Here is a 21,968-nt window from a genome sequence, read left to right as displayed (position 1 = left end):
ACTCTTTTTCCTGATTCTTAAACCTATAAATAGAATTTATTTATCCGTTGGGTCACAGGCCATATTTCATCTACAGCCCTTCTCAGATTAACCTGCTTTTCTTTGTATGCTTTGGCTGAAAAGAAGGACAGCTGCTGCTGGAGTAGCTTTCCTTAGAGGATATATGAAGCTACATACTAACCATGAATTTCAAAGTGGAGAGGACAAGTAATGTGAAATAGTAATGCAATTATGTTGTTTTACTGATGACTTATTCATGAACTAGATCTAAACAAGTCAGTTCTAGTTAATGACTTGTAATGTTCAGCTATGTAATTCACTTTTACTGTTTTTCTTTTATAGACTTTGATGCAATTACTGATCCCATAATGAAAGCAAAAATGGTAGCTCTTAAGGGGATCAATAAAGTCATGGCGCAGAGTAACATGGGCATGCCACCGATGGTTATGAACAGGTAGGCAACACATGATACCATTCTTCAGGGCTACAAAATATAAAAGGAAATGATAGAGCTAGGGGAAACTGTGTGCAGGAAGTGAAAACATTTTGAAGTGGGAAACATTTTTTGTCATATACTTCATAGTCATTGCTAATAAAAAATTATCTCCTAAGAATAAAACAAGTCTGGCAGTAGAAACTGTAAAAAGTATTAAAATGCCTCAGACAGGTTCAAGGACAAGAGGAGCTGTGAACTGTGCAGACTTCACCGTGGTTGCCTTTACCTTAGGTGGGGGTCTATGAGCCAGAAAGATCTGCACCTTTTCTTTTATGTGGCCCTTAAAACAGTATACTTTCTTCTTTTTAACCGTTTCATATGGTAATATGTGGCTTAGCAGAAGTGTACGTTTACCCAACTCTAATTTACTGTTGGCCAGGTTGGATGGGGCTTGAGCAACCTGGTCTGGTGGAATGTGTCCCTGCACATGGCAAGGGATTGGAACTGGATGATCTTTAAGGTCCCTTCCAACTCCAACCACTCTATGATTCTATGGCTGTGCTGGTGACCATGATATCTAAACCATTAAATCTTTTTTTTTTTTTTTTTTTTTTTTGTAGTACCATAATATATTAAAATACAAATAGAGAGTTTGTGTGTGTGTATGTGTGCATCTTCACTCATTCAGCACAGTGCATCGTATTTACCTGAAAAGTGTAAAATGCTATAGTTTCAACAAAGGGCAGAGTATTTTAGCATCAAATGAGAATTAATATTGTCCAGATGTTGAAAAAGTTTGGTGCAGAAGTTCAAGCAAATACCTCTAAAATATTTGGATGCTTTGTGTAAGTTCAGTGTAATAGAAGAGGTATCTTCCCTAACCCTCCAGTTTTAAAAGTTGTAATTTCATATTCTGCTTATCTATCTATAGGTTTCCCTTCATGGGTCAACCAGTTCCAGGGGCTCAGACCACTGAAGGCCAAAATCATATGCAGCAGGCAGTTACACAGGTAATACAACTTGATATGGCTTGATACGGAGTTTAAACACAAGTATTTAATAATAATATAAACAACTAGTTTGTTTTTTTTTTTTAATTGAATCATGATTTAATATCCTTGTCTGTATGTTTTCCTGAAATTTCTAGGATGGAAGTTTGACACCTCAGATGTCTAGACCTAATCCTCCCAATTTTGGTCCTGGTTTTGTCAGTAAGTACAGATTTTGTAACCGACTATATGTTGATGTTGGATTCTAGAGCGGTCCTGGGCTGTGTTGGAATATTCTGAGCTCAGTGAGAACTACAGTCTATATTGCTGGGGTTTTTTTTTGTATTTCAGAAGCAAAAAGTTTTGTGCAGCATCATTGTCATTTTAACAAATACCAATAAAAGCTTTCCAGGTATTAATTAAGCAAGACTAGTTGGGAGCCACAATTTTTGAAAGCAGAAATATACAGCGCTAGTATTTTGTGTTCTTGTTTCTGATTGCCCTAGGTCAGTCATAAATCCTAGTCTCTATGATGAGAAAGATTTATTAGCAGAATTTAAACTGAGTATGTGTTGGGAGAGGAAGACCATGCATGAAAAAGTGTTTCAAATAAACACCTTTACCTTTTCTAGAAACTGGAGTAGCAGCACTGAGTATACAATAAGGAACTTTAGCATTATCATCTATATTAATCTCTTACCCAACTCTAATTGACTGCTGGCCAGGTTGGACGGACCTTTGAGCAACCTGGTCTAGTGGAAGGTATCTGCCCATGGCAGGGGTTGAACTGGATGAGCTTTGAGATTTGACATGGCACTCAGCAGTGGTCTCATTCTGGTTGGGGTGCTGGTTCTGAGTACTTGAGAAAATCTGTACTAGTTACTCTTACCTGGAACTTGTTAATATTTCAGTACTTTCATTTGCACTTTCATGTTGCTCCCCTCTGCAGTTACTCTCTGTCCTTCCCACTCAGTTGTCCCTTCAGGTTATGTGATTAGTTACGCAGAATTTATCATCAAAAGAATGGGCACTCCTCAAGGCTGAATTGATTTAGTTGAGCCATTAGAGTCGATGGTTGTTACTGCCACACAGATGTCAAAGTAGAAAGTGGTAGGGTCTGGAGCACAAGGAGGACATGGTTATATTGAAATCCTACCGTTATGTAGGTATCTTTCTTAAACAGACTTGCTTTACAAGGAAGATCGTGTGGTATTTCTGGCTATCTGGCTCATTGCCACAACGAGATCAGGAGACAAACGATATCACCACCAAACCTTCACTCTTGCCTTCTGCACTTAGTGCAGATCAAGTGTTATCAGACATGATTGTTTTGCCTTGAGAAAAACATCTGAGAGCGATGGACTGCTCATAGATGAGCATTTCTCATTTTAAAAAGAGTAATGTCTCATTTGCAGTCTAAATGAGAGTACATTGTTTGTGGGTAGGAAAGGGCACTGGTGATGAAGGCCCTGGCATGAAGTTGTTTTTACAGACAGTGTCTTTCTTTCATTTCACAAATGCTTGATGAATGTTTATGATTTTTTTTTCTTAGAAGTGGTAATAAAAATAGGTTTTATATGTACAAAAATCTTCTGCAGACAGCAGGATTAATGAGGGTATTTCCTGTAAATTTGTGTCCTTACTCCCTGATCTCTTTCTCTTTACCTGAGTACTTCTGGAGGTCTTCCATGTCCCGTGTTCTGTGGGGGTGTTGGGCACTACCAGGCTCTGTAGCTGCTTTCAAAGCTATGTTTGCTCACTGGCTAGCAAGTACACATCTACTGGGTAGACAGCAGGCTGGTGTCTCTTGAAATTAAGGGACTATGTTAAAATTACTTTCTCTCAAAAATGCAGGTATTTGGTTCTCTGTCCCCTTTACTCATGTCACTCCAAGAACTTAGTATCTCGTGAGATAGCAAACCCTTTGTCAAATCTGCCTGAACTTAACCAATGGTTTCTTAAAATAAGGGGGGAAACTTCATCTCTAAAAAGGAGAATGAGATTATGTCATACTTAATTTCCCTTCTGTCTAGATGATTCACAAAGAAAGCAATATGAGGAATGGCTGCAAGAAACACAACAACTCCTTCAAATGCAACAGAAGTACCTTGAGGAGCAAATTGGAGCACACAGAAAATCAAAAAAGGCACTCTCAGCAAAACAGCGTACAGCCAAGAAAGCTGGCCGTGAGTTCCCAGAAGAAGATGCAGAACAGCTTAAACATGTTACTGAGCAGCAAAGTATGGTCCAGAAACAGCTGGAACAGGTAAGCATCTGAAATCCAAACTGATCACCTTAATATTCAGCTATCATACTGGTAGGACTCTTTCCTTTAATCCAGTGGAGCTTATTTAAAGGGAACCACTCCCTATCATGTTTCATGTGTGTAACAGCATTACTCTGGATTGTGGTGTGACACTGGAATTGTAGGAGAATATGCTGTGGCAAGCATCATGACAAAAAGCTGTCTCCATACTTTGGGAAGAGGGGACATTGCTTGGCAAAATGATTTGCAACACCGTTCCTGGCACAATTAAAAGCATAAACGAAAGATTCAAAGAAAATTCTTAGCATGTGGGGCTTGGTTTCAGGCTTGAATGAACCTCATAACTCAGGTCTTTCTCAGGTCTCCTTACATAATCAAAACCTTTTGGGTATACTCCAGTTAAATGTTACTGTTTGAAAATCTCTTTTCATAGTATCTTTAGTGTTAGTCTAGTTTTATGATCTGTCTAGTTCCTAGATGCTGATCATCGGTGTGTGTTATCTGTTATTGTATCATGGAATGATACAGGTCAAAGGGTTATCTGGGGTTCATCTAGTCTCCTGATCAAAGCAGAACTAGATTCATGGTTAAATCAGGTTGCTCAGCCAGCACCCTATCAGTCAAGTCTCCAAGGGTAGAGATTTCCCAGCCTCTCTGGACCCCTGTTCCAATGTGTAACCGCTTCCACTGGGGGTTTGTTTTCCTTCCTTTGTATTCAGTTAGAATTTCACTTGCTAGATCTTGTAATTGTGATTATAGTAAGTGTCACTGAAGCTAAACGTGTGGTAGCTTTGATAAATATATGCTTTGGCCAACTGTACTGAATGCTGTGTTCCTCAATACATTATTTATAAATTATCTGGCATGATTGTCAGAATCAGATAGACCTCCTGAACATGAAAATACTTTAGAATTATTAATATGAGGGAAAAATTGGCAGCAAGCTGCTTGTCATTCCTTACTAGGAATGAAGTCCTAAGCGATATCTGACTCCTGTTCTTTCTCCTGTGTTGCTTCAAGACAAAGGGTGTAGAATATTACTTGGCTCATCTTCTCACTGTGTGGAAGAACGATGGAGCAGATAAATCATGTCTACATCATTTCTTCCTTTTTTTCTCCCCCTTCCACAATAAATCACAAGTAGAAAAAATGAAAAAAAAAAAAAGGAATAAATCACTTTAACCAGTTTTTTTCATATATATGTCAGTCTGCTCTTACAACAGAGCTGAAGTAACAGCTGCTAATCATGACATTGCTGGCAGATTCATTTAGTGTCCCATGATGGAAGTTCTTTTATTTTTCAGTTTTAAATTGAAGTTTCATATACTGCTACTAAATACCCTCCACTCCCCTTCAGCGACTGATTTAGACCAGTCATCCACATTGTAAACAGCACTTTGTTGCATACCTAGTAGGAGCTTGAAGTTTTATTGAAGTATATTTTTAGGGGCCTCCTATTTGAAGTAATTCACCACTCTTTCAGATCAGATCAGGTGATTTTTCTGTAATCAAGCTTCTCTAAGTTTTTGAAAAGGGTGAAGTCTCCATATTTATATCTAGAGAGCTGTCAAATCCCTGTGAACTGGACACAGGCGCAGAGAAACTGGAGCTGATGTTGTGCAACATAAGCTTATGTCTGACAGGGTTACTCGCCCAGGCACTGAGCTGTGCAGGCACTACCATATTGCCTCTGGGGCCAGGGTAGCTTAACTGTTTGGTGTGGCACTGTACCTGTGCTAATACTCTCTGCCTTGTTCTCCCCTGGACTGTTAAAATACCAAGTTGATGTGCACAAGTCGGCTCAGGTCTGGCTGGGTGTAGTCAGTGCTGGTCCTTTATGATCCCAGATAATTCCAAGTACAGTCATATAGCTGATCTGCCACTGCATACCCCAGAAGGTTGTAGTGGTTTGGATGCCTCATTCCATAGGCATACAGAGCCAGCACAGGTTTAGTGCTCTGTATCCATGGAGAAGTCCTGGAGCACTGGACAGTGCAGTGCAGATCTGTCCAGTTAGTGGCTTTATGCAGTGGCACTGTTTATGTGGTGGAGTCAGTGCCAGGCCAGAGCTTATAAATTATCTGGGACCTGAGATTACTGTGTGTATAGTACACAGTACTTTTTGGCTGCATCTGTCCTCCATTCTGGAGTGTGTCCTGTGATACCTCTGTTATCCTGAGCTTTCTGGCTTGTCCCTTGCCCCATATGAAGGAGAGTGCTGTCAAACATTTGTAATTCTGTTACGGACTTTTTCTACCAGTACAAACAGCAAATGGAAGTTGTGGAAGTCATAATCTAATGAATAGAAGCAAAAGAGACATTTCCCATAATGCATGTATCAGTGGATTACAAGTCCTTTTGTTTGTTTAGAGGGCAGTGTAGTCAAGTATCTGCTGTGTTTCTGAAATGCTCTTTCTTGTGTGGTTGACACTGTTATATACCTCCCTTGGCTTCTCCTGCCTGCTTTAAAAATCAGCCACAAGGTTTAATGTTTAATATCCAAGTTGAGTTTATTCTTATCTTAATATTGAAAATTTTCGTCTGCTGTGTGATGTTTGAGGATCTGTGAATAAATGGGAATCTACCTCACAGTTTTTTTGCAAACCTTTCCTTTTCAATGACGTCTTTTAAAATCTTTTGCTGACCTGGGAAGATCATGCATCTCACTGTTTCCTTCCTCATGTCTGTTCCCAACTCTTACCCTGTGCATGGATAAGATCTATAGGACAAGGATTACTTTTGATTTTATTTTTATATATTCTCTTGCCCAGTGTAGTCTTGGTTTGTAATTAGAACTTGGAGGCACTGTTGTTTTCTCTAAACTTTTGGGATGGATGGTATTTGTAATGAAACAATGGCTATTTAGCCTTAAAAAAGGGAGAGAAAATTAGACTGTGTTGAAATGCTATTTTTGCCTGAGGTTCATTGCTGAAATTATAATGGTGAGTTACAAGTTTAATGCTACTTACAGTCAATACATGTCAGAGATGAATTATGGCTTTTTAATTTTCAGATTCGAAAGCAGCAGAAAGAGCACGCAGAACTGATTGAGGAATATCGAATCAAGCAGCAGCAGCAGCAGCAGCAGTGTGGAATGGCACCCCATGCTATAATGCCAGGCGTCCAAGCTCAGCCACCAATGGTTCCAGGAGGAACATCACCAGCAATGAATCAGCAGAACTTTCCCATGGTGGCACAACAGCTCCAGCATCAGCAACATACTGTGGTAATCCCTGGGCAGTCCACCCCAAACAGAATGCCGAACTTATCTGGATGGCAGTCTGCAAATGCCCCTACAAGTCACATGCCCATGAATCCAGCAAGGATGCAGCCTCCAATGACACCATTGCCTGTTACTCCTGGTACACCAGCTCCTGTGCCTGGTCCAAATGCAACTGCACAGTCAGGGCCACCACCGAGGGTGGAATTTGAGGACAATAACCCTTTTAGTGAAAGCTTTCAGGAGCGGGAAAGGAAGGAGCGTTTACGGGAGCAACAGGAGCGGCAGCGCATTCAGCTTATGCAGGAGGTAGATCGACAGAGGGCTTTACAGCAGCGCATGGAACTAGAACAGCACAGTATGATAGGGTCTGAATTAAATAACAAAACATCCTTATCTCAGATACCTTTCTTTAATTCTGATCTACCTTGTGATTTCATACAAACTCCACGACCTCTTCAGCAATCTCCACAGCATCAACAGCAGCAAATGGGGCAAATTCTGCAGCAAGGTTCCGTGACCTCGCCTCCTGCCACAAATTTCATGCAAAGCAGTGAGCGAAGGCCAGTGGGATCTACAGCCTTTGGGCCTGACACATCTGCTGTTCCAGGTGGAGCCCCTAATTTCCATAATGTAAAACAAACTCACGGGAATCTCCCTGGGGCTGCCTTTACTCAGAACCAAGTCAGGCCTCCATTTGCTTCTGCTGTACCTTCATCTACAGTACTCAGTAGTGGTGCCCCATGTGGTTCGGACACTAGCGCGCCTCAGGCAGCAAACTTCTCTGGATCAAGCCAGTCTCTCATACAGCTGTATTCTGACATAATCCCTGAAGAGAAAGGAAAGAAGAAAAGGACACGGAAAAAGAAAAAGGATGATGATACTGAGTCAATAAAAGCCCCGTCAACTCCACATTCAGATATAACTGCACCATCAACTCCAACCATTTCTGATTCTACCTCCACTCCCACAGTGAACACCCCCAATGAACTTTCCCGTCACCAAGATGAACAAGAGTCAATGGAGTTAACAGGCCCATCAACATCGAATGCAGGAGAGAGTCAGGCCTCTCCAGAGCTGGAATGTAAGCTCCCCAGCAGCAGTCTGCCACAGAAACAGCCGAGTGTAAATACAGAGACTGAAAAGGCTAAAACAGATACACCTACCAGCATGCAAGAGGTTAAATTAGAAAAGGCAGAAACTGATCAGTGCTCGAGTCAAGCTGAGCCTAAACCTGAAAATCCAAGCAGTATTAAGGTGGAAGAAGATAAGGTCACATCACAGCCTGCCTCTTCAGCTCAGAGTCCAGCACAAGCAGCCAACATTCCAGCAGCAAAAGGGGAGTCAGGAAACGAGTTGCTGAAGCACCTGCTTAAAAATAAGAAGTCCTCATCTCTTCTAAATCAGAAGTCGGAGAGCAGTGGACGAACAGAAGAGGAGGCTTCTGGGGATAAGAAGCTAACTGAGAAGCCAAATCCAGCTGAAGGAACGGTGAGCCTGTTACCAGTTTTGTTATACAGTGGTCATCAACAGTCAAAAGCTAGTTTGTGCTTTTACCGCAGGCATTTGTGAAGAGGTGGGGAGGTAACCTACCTGCACAAAAGTGGAATAAATGGCTTTCAGGAATTTTTTGCCTCCCTTCCTGCCTTTTCTCCATGAGTAAATCATCTGTGTTGCAAAAAGAACAAATTTTAACATGACTTTGTAGATCAATGTATCAGAAAGTATTAAAATGAAAAAACCACCAATTTTTCTATAGATAATCCTCTTGAACAATGCCACTTCCTCATAGTTACCAAGATTATGGAAAGACTTTACAATATTACTCTATTACCTACTAGGATGTTTCTGAGCAGTATATGGATGTCTGTTATGTTGTGTGCTTCTGTGACTCCACCTTAGCCATGTACAGGGTGACCTGTGCACCTTTGCAGAGGCACAGGGCTGGGCTTCACACCCCTTCATCTGCACTATTTGGAGTGAATGAACCAATTCCAAGCTCTGGTTTTCCCTGTGAAAATCATATGCTGTCTCTAATTTTAGTAGAGACCATGCTTTTGGTTATTTTATCAAAAGTGTGAAATTGTTAAATCTCCTAAAAATGCTGGATTTCTGTGTTAGAGAATATTTTTAATTGATTTTTCGTTAATGGAGAAGAGCATTAATTTTTTATATTAATAACATTATATGATTTAATAATTTATAAAGTTCTTAAAAATAGACCTAAAGAAAATTCTTTTCTGTGGAGGTAGGACGCATTCAGACTTGTTGGTTGTTTTATTGTAATCTTCAGTCTCTGCTCAGTTTTGTTTTGTGACTGCCTAATCTCTGAATACATCCTTGAAAATGAATTAATACCGATAAAATCAGAGGTAACTTGGGTAGTGTTAAAGATCCATGGTTAAAACATACATGACAGGAATACTACTGAGAGTATTTGTGGTAGAGGTTGTGTAGAGCTGTTTAAAATAATAATTAATACAAGAAATTGGACTTCCTTTTAGCTTTCCACTGCCTGTTGCATTACCACATCCCATTCTGATTGCTTCTACGCAACTATCCTCGTACGTGAAGAATGGCTTTGCAAATTCATGCTGAAATTATTTAAGAAATGGTACAATCCAGAAGCATTTCATAATACTGGTTTTGTTTCTAACCTCAAAATGCATTTGTAGTTTATTAACTTACATGCTTTTTTCCTGTAACCAGTCTGCCTTTCGTTATGCCATTGTGAAAATCTCTAGGGTTGCATGCACATGTAACTTCATTTTAGGGGTGTTCAAAAGAAAATGTTTCTTGTCTGTGAGGTTTTGATGGTGTTTTCAGATGTCAATGGTGTTAATGATAAGTCATAATTCTGTGTGTAGGGACAGTGCAGCAGTTAGAGTTGCCAGTGAGACAGCAAAGTAAACAAACCGTAAAATACAGTTTGTTATCAATGAGATTTATTACACTGTGTGTGTTCTTCTAGACTGTTGTGCAGTAAATTTGAACCAAATGTATATTAAAATGTCAAAAATTCTGCTTCACTTTCTTTCTTTATACCAGCAAACTGCAGGAAACCAGATGCAAAGTGCATTTGGGTGTAGTAACAGCCAGCTTCAGAGAACAGATGTAGGACCTGAAACCAAGAAACAGAGAAATAAGCGAACTCAGAGGACAGGAGAGAAGGCAGCTCCTCGGTCCAAGAAAAGAAAAAAAGAGGAAGAAGAAAAGCAAGCTATTTACCCCAACACTGATACATTCATCCAGTTAAAACAGGTAGGCATGCAGATGCTGGGTCACGCAAAAGAGGACACTCAAAGAATGGGCTCATGATGTGAAGTTGATCATTAGGTTTAATTTTGAGTACAGGGTGGAGAAATGGAAGAATTCAATGAAACTAGGAAATACAAAATTTTGGGTTTATTTCAATTTGGAAGATCTACTGACACAGCAGACATTTGGTAGTCTCAAAGCCAGGGGGATCCTGTCAGCTCTGGCAACCTCTGTGGCTGAACTGGCAGGAGCTGGAGCTGTGGCTCTAATTGGCCACCTTCCTTAACAGGGAGGCCTGTGTTTGACACAGTTTTCTGATAGTGGGTAAATTCCAGTTACCGTTAAAGTTAGAAACCACTCTACTAATGTTTGGATATGTGCAGTGCTGCTCTGTAGTAGTTAGCATTGATTTCTAACTTCTTTTTCTTTTAATGTAGCAGCTTTCTCTTCTGCCTTTGGTGGAACCAATAATTGGAGTGAGCTTTGCCCACTTTCTTCCTTATGGCAGTGGCCAGCTAAATGGTGGAAATCGACTTGTTGGAAGCTTTGGTAGTGCTACTCTTGATGGGGCCTCAGATTACTACTCCCAGCTCATTTACAAGGTATGGTTTTAATCTGGATTTCCATTGTGTGCTCTCTGTAGGAGAAGAAGTTCCATGTCATTTTTATTAGTACTAGTCAGTTGGAGTTCCTGCCTTTTATGCAACCAGAATAAAATGATTTTCTGTTGCTAGACTAGTTAGATGGTGCTGTGATGAAACAGTCACCATTGTTTTACTCCCTGAAAATGGAAATCAGTTCTGGAAACTGTGTTGCAAACTAATTAAAAACTACAAGTATTTCTGTTACAAATGGATGCTGAATAGTGAAAATTTTAATTACAGTTTTATGGAGCAGAAAAGGCTGAATTCTCAGTACTTTGCAAAGTCATTGAAAGCATTAAAGCTTTTCTTAATGTGAATTAAATGGGAAATAGGCTTCTCTCATTTGTCCACTAAGCCCTAACTAAGAACCTGAGAACTGTGAACAAAGTAGACTGTTTGTTGATGAGCTAAAAATCCACTGCATTTAAAACTCAGTCTCTAAGATCAGAGGGGCAGTACTGGGAGAGCAGCAAGATAGTGAACAGACAGAATCAAATTTGCTGCTTGCCTACCCTAATATGAAAACTTAAGTAACTTACTAAAAACCAGTGGTGTGTTTACTCCAGCATTACATGGCATGTAAGCTCAGAATGTGACACAGTGGAAATAGTCGCCGTGGTCAAAGTAGGCTTTGTAGGCATGACTGTAGCAAGAACACATAGCGGAGTTCTCATTTAATTTTTGTTCAAAATATGGCAGTTAAACCCACAGCGAGAGGTAGCCTGGAGTGTGAGCTTGCAGAGTATCTGCTTCTCCATGGTAGATGCTTCAGTGAAAGCTCATCATGTGCATCATGTGAGGTAGCTTCCCTTTTAGTGAAAATGGGGTAAGCTGACTTGCTTATGGTGATGGAGAGTCACTGCAGAATAGCTCTTCCAATCTTAAATTCAAATCTTTGTTTAAACTGCAGGAATGTGTTGGGGCTTCCAAACCATTCCTAAAAATGTTCTTTGTGCTTTTCTGTAAATATTTTAGCTATATCTTTTTTCAATAATGTATACTCCTTGCGTAAGCTATTTCTCTGATAATATCATTGATATTATCAATGAAAATATTGATATTATCAATGAAAAGCAAAGCATTATGTCTTTTATAGTAGATATTTTAATGTATTTGGTCACCTACTTGAGGATTAACTATCACTGCTTATCAGTTCTGCCTCTGGGTGTAAAAACCCAGGTGAGTGGGTTATCTAGTAGTAGAACAAGGCAAGTTTTCACCTGGTGTTCCACAGCCGATTTACAGTCCTTTCATCTCATGCAGCAGAACAATCTGAGCAATCCCCCGACACCCCCAGCCTCTCTCCCTCCCACACCACCTCCCGTGGCATGCCAGAAGTTGGTAAACGGCTTCGCAACCACTGAGGAACTTGCTGGCAAGGCTGGTATGTTAGGAGGTCATGATGGTAAGGCTAATACATATTGTTTCCATAATAAATGAGTCGAGTTCGTAGCCAATTGCAAAATAGGTAACTGGGATGCTTGTCAGTTGCTGTAGTCTTCTTTTATAAAGCCATTATGTCTAAACTTTACAAGGTTACAGTTGTTACCATCCAGTTTTATTTTACACCAGTGTAATGTCAGATGATAGCCTTTTCCCTCTTGCCTTTTGAAAACATATTGAGCGCTAGAAGCACTCTTGGGAAATGAAAAAGAAAACTTCAAAATAATTTTTATGTCCGGTACAAATGACTAACAGGTTAGCTGAGTGAGCTCAAAAGCAGGTTACCCCAAATGTATTGTCAGCAGTCTTTGTAGTCAGTGCATATTCTCTGATGCTTGTAATTTGGTCAATTAAAAGTGCTTTCTAGTAAATGAAACCTTACGCTGCCTCTTCATAGGGACTGTTCTCCTTTGTTATTAAAAAGTTGTTGATTGTTTTCTGAATTAAACCAAGCATCCTCTCACAGTGGCAGGAGGCACACTCTTTTTGCTCAAAATTTTCAGGTTTTGTAAATCTGTAGATTGATCATGAACAGTTAAAAATTTTTGAACTATAAATGTATGAAAGTGGTGTTGCCATCTGCTGTAATAACTTGGTTGTATCAGGCCACCGACACACAGAAGGTATGTCAATGAAAGAGCTGTACAGATGTCTCATTGTGTTGCGCACTTCTGTTTTTAGTTACCAAAGCTCTGGGACCAAAGCAGTTCCAGTTGCCTTTCAGACCACAAGATGATTTATTAGCAAGAGCGATGGCTCAGGGCCCTAAAACTGTGGATGTTCCTGCTTCACTTCCAACACCACCTCACAACAATCAGGAGGAGTTAAGGTAGGTTTTCCTTGACATCTTCAAAAACATATTTGAAGGAGATTCTATGATCTTTTAGTAGGAGATGAGACTGAGACTGTGTAAAGAAACAAAATCCATTGTGCACAGGCAGTTCAGAGAACATTTATGGAACAATTTTTCCTGGTTAACTCTTAGCATTCCGCATGTGGAAAGAAGCATACTAAAACAGGTGACCTCTGCCATTGCTAAACTCTAGATTCTGTTGTTGAGAATTCATTACATTGCTGTCTTGAAAGTGGAAGAAAACTACAAATTGGTATTTTTCCTGGAGCAGCATGGTACTGTTGAACGATGATAGTACATGACTGCTGTACCAGGCAGCAGGACTGTGCAAGAGACAGCCTGAAAACTCCCCAGTTCTACTCAGTTTCTGTTACCATGTGAGAAATGCTTGCTAGAACATGAGTCTACCTACAAAGATCTTTCCTTTTGCTTTCCTTTCACTTGACTAATGAAAGTTGGGTATCTTTGGAGTGTGTGCATGGATAAGGGGAGGTGGATCAGTGAATATGTCTAAACCAGAAAGTTTAAATGTTAAATACTAATATTTTACACAGATAAATGGAGCCATGGAGAACAGACAGTCCTGTGATGGAACCTGAGCTTTTTTAGTGCCTCTGTTTTCCTTTGTGTATCTTTCCCAAGAAACCACTGTGTGCAGTGGAGTCTGATATTCCCAGAAGCAATGGCCTTCCACATAATTGCATTTTATGACTAGTAGCAAGAAACAAGTTAATTACAGCTCACTGTCATGATTTATGTTTTGGCTTACCAAAGGTTTTTTGTCCATTTCCAAAACAGCTTTTTCGGGTTTTGTTCCAGGGTTCAAGATCACTGTGAGGACAGGGATACTCCTGACAGCTTTGTTCCTTCTTCCTCTCCTGAAAGTGTGGTGGGAATGGAAATTAGTAGGTATCCAGACTTGTCGGTTGTAAAGGAGGAGAACCCAGAACCTGTACCATCTCCTATCATTCCCATCCTGCCTAGCAGTACTGGAAAAGGTGAGAGTGCAGCAGAGCAAACAGTTAAAACTAGGTTTGTTTGGGTTTTTTGGTTAGATTTTTTTGTTTGCATTCACATGTGTGTAGGATTAACCTGGTGTATTTTGTTTTCTTTTCAGGTTCAGAAGCCAAAAGGAACTATATAAAATCAGAACCTGGTTCCGGAGCATTACCTGGTTCTGGCTTTTTTGCATCTCAACTTGGTCCATCCCAGAATGGTCCTAAATCTGGCCTTATATCTGTAGCAATTACTTTGCATCCCACAGCTGCTGAGGTAAAAGAAATAAGCTTTAATTGCATACATAAAGTACCAACAGTAGTTAAGATATTTTATATATGTAGTGAGCCTGAAGGGGTTACGGCATAGTACAATAAAGCAGCTGTTGCAGTCACCCAGTAATTTATATTGCTATCTGATGAAAACAAAGGTGTGTTTTTAATACTGTTTTTAGAACATCAGCAGCGTTGTAGCAGCATTTTCCAACCTGCTCCACGTCAGAATTCCCAACAGTTATGAAGTTAGTAACGCTCCAGATGTCCCATCCTCCATGGCAACTGCCAGCAGTCACAGAGTGAACCCATCCATGGAGTACAGGCAAAGCTTACTACAGGGTCCTCAGGCAGGAGCCATGGGACCTGCCAGGATTGTAGGGTCTTATGGACTGAAGCAACCTAATGTGCCCTTTCCTGCAAACAGCAATGGTGAGTGGGCATCAATTCTTTCACAGTTTCAATACCAACATTTTAACTGAGTCAGTATTGAATGCATTTCAGCCACATAAATTCATGCTCTAGCATTGAATAATTGATTTTTATTCTGAATAATACTTTTCTGTTCTTACATGATCATGATCAGTACATGTGAACCTGCTCCTGTGTTAACCATAACTCTATAGGTCTGATCCATCTCTGATTTCCATTGTTTTCTACATCATTGTCATTGAGGTATTTATTCCAGTAGTTCCCAACATTATTAGTTGGGGTTTTCGTCCAGTCTGATTTTAAATCCATCACTCAGAAAGATTGTTCCTATGCTAGAAAACTTGATGTAGTTGTTAAAGCACGTATTTCTATGTTGGTTTAGTTACTCATTTCTTACACAAGAAAGTATTTTTGCCTTCTTGTTCACGCACTTGGTTTTGGTCTAATTTAAATAATTTCCCTGTCAGGATGTAGTTTAAAGTTTGCCCTGTCCAGGAGGATGTTGCTCCTCTAGACCACTGAAGCATACTGTGACTTCTCATAAATTAGGTTTAATCTGATACAGCTTCTAACAGACTTACCTGTTTTGTAGGTATAGCTGGCTATAAGGATCACAGTCAGAATATTGCAGAAGGCTCGGCACTGAGACCTCGATGGTGCTCTCATTGCAAAGTTGTGGTTCTTGGCAGTGGTGTGCGGAAGTCCTTCAAAGACCTGCCCTTCCTTAAACAGGTACTGCAGGGGAAGTAGTTTCTTACACATAATGGTGAATGAGCAAACAAGGGCAACAAAGACTACTGCTTGTCATGCCGACTGGTACCACTTCCAGGTTTCTTTGTAGTCTCCTGTCTATGTGTGCCCTAATTCAGGATGGGACATTCAAGTATGTTTGTAGTACAGATAAGAAATGGCACCAAAGTTGTTATTTACATAAAAAGAATTTCAGTAAATTTCATAAAATAGGTCCCATGGCAATTATGTTATAATAATCATGGCAATTTCCTAAATTCTGCTACTAACCTTCTTCCATGGCCACTTCAGGGAACTTAATTCAGAAGAGCTTATTTGTCAGGCAGTGCCATATTGCTGTGTTAGGAAGTATTCAAACAGCAAGAATACTTATACCCTTTGTGAGCAGGAATCTGGTTTCAGTCTCAGTTTCTTGTATTCATATTGGGAACTGTCATTCATTCAGGAACAACCATTACTGTTTCAATGAGGTTGAGATAATTATGCAACTAAGGTATATAGTCAGAATTTATGCACAAAAGTAATGGGTTCATGTAGTCAGAGAATCACTGAATTCACAGTAATGTTTTGCAGATGGATCAGTAGATAAAACAGTGTGATCTGTCTTTGATTAGGCTGAAACGACATGTTCTTTCACCATCTAAAGACGAAAGAAATGGATTTTATTTTGCAAGTGTGCCTATGGAACAGATGGGTACATGGTATAGAATGCTTTATTTTGCTGTTTAAACTTCTGTTAATGGCAAGAAATGCTGAAGAACAAGGTTGTAGGTGGTGGTAACGCTAGATCTGTCAAATAATCAAGTGTTTATATCACAGTATCGCTCATTATTTCACAAATGTTCTACAGATAAAGAGTTTCTAGCCAGATTGAAAGACTTGTTTCATTCCACTTAATATGTGAAGAATGGTATTAAAATGCACTTCTGAGAATCTTCTGTGTTTGATTCCCAGGATTCACAAGAAGGCTCTGATAAAATGAAGGACATTGTATTCTGTAGCAACAACTGCTTTGTTCTTTATTCAGCAGCTGTGCAAGCGAAAAACTCGGAGAATAAAGTGAGTATCAGATGCTTTCTAGTGAGCAGAAATTACTGCAGCTAGTTTTTGAAGAACAAAGGGGGCAAGGGGGAAGTTTGCACTTCATTCTGCAGGTTTATAAGTTAATTGCTCTATGCTTAGACACTGAGATTCTGAGCAAGCAGCATGAAGTAAAATTTATATTTGCATAACTTCCATTGTGACAGAGATGCAGGGCAGAACAGCAGCCACCTTGTGCTGTCCTTACTCTCTTTGAAGATGCAGTCTCAAAAAAGTAGACATTTAAGTTCTCTGGGCATTATGCAAAACCATAGATACATCTTTAAGGGCTGTAATTCTGCAGTTTGGTTTGGCTTTTACGGTAAATAGAAATATAACTGTGCAAATAACAACTGAACTACAGGTTTGCAAAAAATACTTTTATTTGTTAAGTGTAACTGGAAAAATGCAATCCTGTTCATCACTTTATTTGGGCATAGCTGTCATTTTAAATCATTAAGTACCAAAATAGTAGTAAAGAACCTACTGACTGGCAGCGAAGAGGAAAAAGAGGTTTGGATTACTGGACACAGACATTTTAAGACATTTGTTCAACTGAAAGTGGAGTTATGCCATGGATTTTTCTCAGATTGGCTGGAACAGTATGCTGTAGTTCGCTACCTACAGACCCTGCGAGGTTCAAATGTACCTTTTTCTCCCCCCGCCCCGAACCAGTGGACAGAACAGGCCTTGTGCTTCAGACATTACCTAGCTAATGCTTTCTCATAGTCCTGTATTTACTTTAGAATTTGCTGCCTCACTTCAAATGCATCCTGCTTTTTTTCAGAAGAAATTAAAAATAACCCATACCTGGAGGAGAACATAAATGTGTGTTACATCTGCATCCTTGTAGTGTCCCATGTAGCTCATCTCCTCTAGTATTTAAGCAGGGTAAATGCTGTACAAGTATTTCTGTAGAAGTGCATCAGCACATACGTCAGTAAGCTAATTAAACGCCATCTTCAGGCTCTTGATCCTCTCATTTACTCTTTCAGGATTAATCATACAAACCACATTAGGAACTTCTAAATGTAAACTTCCTTTGTTCTTGTTTCCTCTCCTTTTATGTTTTGGTTTGGTTTTTAACAAATCTCTGCAGGTGTAATTCCTGCTTTCTGTGAGTGAATAGTAAAGTCCTCAAGGTAAAGCTTGTCTAGAGCCCTGCAGGAATTTCCTCCTTACTTGTTACCAGGAAAAATATGTGGCATTAATTCCAAATCTTCCCCTTCTACCAAATAACAGGATTCTTACTCCTTAAATGAATTCTGTGACCCATATTTTAAAGTTACTTTGTGTTGTCACAAAACTGTCTAAGAACACCTAAGAACTAACTCTGTCAGTTAGCTCCTTTAGGGCAACTGAGTAGTTTTTCATTCATAACCTCAATGAAGGATTATTTGTTCTTCCCCATATTTATTGAGGGGCACCACATTCTAGGCAGACTGGGAGAACTCTTGCGCTCCATATCCTGGCACAAGCTGTGATAATGCAGGTCAGGGTAATTTCCATCCTTCCCTGTTGCTGCACTGGGATCTTAGGTACTCTTAGTAGACTCTTCCATACTGACCTGACAGTGTTTCCAGGCTACATCTAATGGTTCACGCTTTAAGATTTTTATCTTAAGAGTTTTCTGTTGATTCAGCAGGAATCAGTTCCCTCTTTGCCACAGTCACCGATGAAAGAGAGGCCACCTAAAGCATTCCATCAGTACAGCAACAACATCTCCGCTTTGGATGTCCACTGTCTGCCTCAGCTGCAGGAAAAAGTTTCTCCACCATCATCACCTCCCATCATGTTCCCCCCTGCGTTTGAAGCAGCCAAGGTAGAGGCAAAACCAGATGAGCTTAAGGTAACAGTGAAACTAAAACCTAGGTTAAAAGCAATACATAGCAGTCTTGATGACTGTCGGCCTCCCAGTAAGAAGTGGAAAGGCATGAAATGGAAAAAGTGGAGCATTCAGATTGTGATTCCTAAAGGATCATTCAAACCTCCTTGTGAAGAAGAAATAGATGAATTTCTCAAAAAACTGGGCACAACCCTTAAACCAGATCCCGTGCCTAAAGACTACAGGAAATGTTGCTTCTGTCACGAGGAAGGTGATGGGTTAACTGATGGACCAGCAAGGCTTCTTAACCTGGACTTAGACCTTTGGGTCCATTTGAACTGTGCTCTTTGGTCTACAGAAGTCTACGAGACACAAGCTGGTGCCTTAATAAATGTAGAACTCGCACTGCGAAGAGGCCTGCAAATGAAATGCATGTTTTGTCACAAAATGGGTGCCACCAGCGGTTGTCACAGGTTAAGGTGCACCAATATTTATCACTTTACCTGTGCCATTAAAGCACAATGCATGTTTTTTAAAGACAAGACCATGCTTTGCCCCATGCACAAACCAAAGGGAACTCATGAGCAAGAACTTAGTTACTTTGCAGTCTTCAGGAGGGTCTATGTTCAGCGAGATGAAGTGCGGCAGATCGCCAGCATCGTTCAGCGAGGAGAGCGTGACCACACTTTCCGTGTGGGAAGCCTCATTTTCCATGCCGTCGGTCAGCTGCTGCCACAGCAGATGCAGGCCTTCCACTCCTCCAAAGCACTCTTCCCCGTGGGTTACGAGGCCAGCCGGTTGTACTGGAGCATGAGGTACGCCAACAGACGCTGTCGCTATCTCTGCTCGATTGAGGAGAAGGACGGGCTCCCATTATTTGTCATCAAGGTTGTGGAGCAGGGCCATGAAGATATGGTCCTTACTGACACAACACCAAAAGGTAAATATTGTGAGCTAAGATCACCACTTTTGTGAGTTTGCTGTTTGTGTCGTTACTCCTGATGCTTGTGGTATGATAAATGTTACAAATTCATGTTGCAGGCACGATGTAATGCATAAAGTGAGTTTCCAGGGCCCATTTTGAATACTGTGCTCTGAAGACTCGGGATACCTCTGAAGAAACTGTATAAGCTGAAAATACAGACTTGTTACAAGTTCACAGAGGAGACCAAAGACCAAGTACTTGAAAGTGAATTAGTATTAAAATAGGAGGAATGTCAGCATCAGTTTCCTTTCATGGAAAGTGACTTTGTTTAAATACAAACTCAATTAGTTAGGAAGCAGGAAGACAATAGTTCACTTGACCACGCTGTTCTCAGGGCAGGTAATGTTGTCTCTGGGCTGGGGGAGAAGACTGTGTTAGACCATAAACGTATGGTGAGGTGGAGAAACACAGCACATGGCCTGTAGTGCTCTGGTCATACTTAACCCCTTCATGCTGTACATGCCGATATACTCAGCTTCCCTCTGTCCGGTCACACTGCTGCTGGGGGAATTGCCCACCCACAACTGTGAGCTGACAATGATCAGCCAATGGAAATACAATATATAGTTTATTTTCAGGAAATTTATGTTGTGCAGGTTTCCTCAGGAGAATCTGTCTGTGTCATTCTTGTCAGAGGACTGAAAGTTTCCATGCTGCAAATACTAAAAGCTTCATTCCTGAGAATCAAGTGTGCAGTAGGAGTGTGGTGCTTGTTTGGGATTTGTTCAGGGAAAAAAAATCAACTCACCAGATGATTGTCTCTTTCAAACACCAGCCTGTGTGTGTATACAACCAGCAACAAATTGCTTTTCCAGTGTGGGTTTCTGGGTCCCGATATCCTCAGGCATTCAATTTAAAACCAGTACCATTACTTTATTGATCACTGTAACTCTTTCCCGTATGGTTGTGTAGGTGTGTGGGATAAAATCCTGGAGCCCGTTGCTTCTGTTAGAAAAGAATCTGAAATGCTCCAGCTGTTTCCTGGCTATTTGAAGGGTGAAGACCTCTTTGGTTTGACAGTCTCTGCAGTGGCCAGGATTGCTGAATCGGTGAGTCTTCACCATCCCAGTTCTTGCTGGATCCCCCCCAATTGTTGGATATACATGTGAGAAGGGGAACAGGAAGAAGCATGTGGTAAAGTAACTAATTGGTTACATACAATTAACATATAACTACTTGGATTTCTTTTCTTCTTGTCTGTTTTTTTTGCAGCTGCCAGGGGTTGAGGCCTGTGAGAACTACACTTTCCGCTATGGCCGAAACCCCTTAATGGAGCTTCCTCTTGCTATCAACCCCACGGGCTGTGCCCGTGCCGAGCCTAAAATGAGTACCCATGTCAAGAGGTTTGTGTTAAGGTATTTTGTTTTAATTTCACATAGTACAGCCCAGGGTTTATAGGCTGCTTAGGGTTATTTGTGCTTTCGTCTGCTGCTTACAAACCCTGTCGTCCTTGGCTGTGTATGTGCATGCCCAAATCCGAGGAATTGCTTTGTCGTCTACGCTAGCTGGCTTTAAGTGTCTGTATGTCTAAAAGAATTTTTGATGGGGTTTGTGGCTCTTTTCAGAGGTATCTTCAGTTTTTCTTGTATTCTTTCCCATTACATGCCCAACTCCTCCAGGCCTCACACCTTGAACAGCACCAGCACATCAAAGTCCTTTCAGAGCACAGTCACGGGAGAACTGAATGCGCCTTACAGTAAGCAGTTTGTCCATTCCAAGTCCTCTCAGTACCGCAAAATGAAAACAGAATGGAAGTCCAATGTGTATCTGGCTCGCTCTCGTATTCAGGTCAGTTCTGTTTCAGATGTGTATTAAAAGGAAGTATTTTTAATTTAGATCTATTTTCTATATTTTTTTCTATTTCTTTCTATATAAACATTTATATGAAATTTATATTAAATAATGGAAACTAAATATATTAGGAAAATCTTTCAAGTCTTATCCCCAAATCAGCGATTTTTTATGTGGCAAATCACTTCCATAGATTTATCTTCAGTATGATTTTTTCTGATTATTGTGAACATCTTAAAAATTCATTTGTTTGTTATAAAATCACAGAATGGTTTGGTTTGGAAGGGACCTTAAAGCTCATCCAGTTCCAACCCCCCTTCCACTGGACCAGGTTGTCCAAAGCCTCCTCCAGCCTGGCCTTGAACACTGCCAGGGATGGGGCAGCCACAGCTTCTCTGGGCAACCTGTGCCAGGGTCTCACCACCCTCACAGGAAAGAACTTCTTTTTGTAATACCTAATCTAAATCTACTCTCTTTCAGTTTAAAGCTGTACATACCCTTGTAAAAAGCCCCTCTGGAGATATCATGTTGGCCCATTTAGGCACTGGAAGCTGCTCTAAGGTCTCCCCAGAGCCTTCTCTTCTCCAGGCTGAACAAGCCCAGCTCTTTCAGCCTGTCTTCAAGTTCCTTTCAAGTTTTAGGAGGCATATTTCTCAAAAACATGGTAAAACGTAATAAAAACACACACACAGCTGGAGCTTGACACACTCAGACCAAGCTGAGTAAAG

The 21,968-nt window shown here is 40.5% G+C and overlaps 1 protein-coding gene across 24 annotated transcripts in view; it reads left to right on the top strand.

Annotated features, from left to right (window-relative positions):
* KMT2C (lysine methyltransferase 2C) overlaps nucleotides 1-21,968 on the top strand; it is a 194,014-nt gene that overhangs the window by 167,955 nt on the left and 4,091 nt on the right. For 16 of the 24 annotated variants that reach the window (XM_062621427.1, XM_062621426.1, XM_062621432.1 and 13 more), the window contains 18 exons: nucleotides 343-454; nucleotides 1,368-1,446; nucleotides 1,584-1,647; nucleotides 3,459-3,691; nucleotides 6,705-8,402; nucleotides 9,960-10,172; nucleotides 10,607-10,771; nucleotides 12,077-12,218; nucleotides 12,938-13,085; nucleotides 13,929-14,107; nucleotides 14,227-14,381; nucleotides 14,560-14,809; nucleotides 15,402-15,541; nucleotides 16,514-16,618; nucleotides 18,282-19,404; nucleotides 20,362-20,498; nucleotides 20,662-20,804; nucleotides 21,069-21,237. In XM_062621427.1, coding sequence (XP_062477411.1) covers nucleotides 343-454; nucleotides 1,368-1,446; nucleotides 1,584-1,647; nucleotides 3,459-3,691; nucleotides 6,705-8,402; nucleotides 9,960-10,172; nucleotides 10,607-10,771; nucleotides 12,077-12,218; nucleotides 12,938-13,085; nucleotides 13,929-14,107; nucleotides 14,227-14,381; nucleotides 14,560-14,809; nucleotides 15,402-15,541; nucleotides 16,514-16,618; nucleotides 18,282-19,404; nucleotides 20,362-20,498; nucleotides 20,662-20,804; nucleotides 21,069-21,237 — 5,255 coding nt within the window. The remainder of the gene's footprint in view (nucleotides 1-342; nucleotides 455-1,367; nucleotides 1,447-1,583; nucleotides 1,648-3,458; nucleotides 3,692-6,704; nucleotides 8,403-9,959; nucleotides 10,173-10,606; nucleotides 10,772-12,076; nucleotides 12,219-12,937; nucleotides 13,086-13,928; nucleotides 14,108-14,226; nucleotides 14,382-14,559; nucleotides 14,810-15,401; nucleotides 15,542-16,513; nucleotides 16,619-18,281; nucleotides 19,405-20,361; nucleotides 20,499-20,661; nucleotides 20,805-21,068; nucleotides 21,238-21,968) is intronic. The other 8 variants (XM_062621433.1, XM_062621451.1, XM_062621428.1 and 5 more) reach the window with 6 other exon arrangements.

Source organism: Pezoporus occidentalis, unplaced genomic scaffold (genome assembly GCF_034315485.1).
Source record: "Pezoporus occidentalis ecotype Australia unplaced genomic scaffold, CSIRO_AGI_Poc_V1 ctg23, whole genome shotgun sequence".
NCBI lineage: Eukaryota > Metazoa > Chordata > Aves > Psittaciformes > Psittacidae > Pezoporus > Pezoporus occidentalis.
Note: the sequence above shows the minus strand (reverse complement) of the source record. Positions and strands in the feature narration are given on the sequence as shown.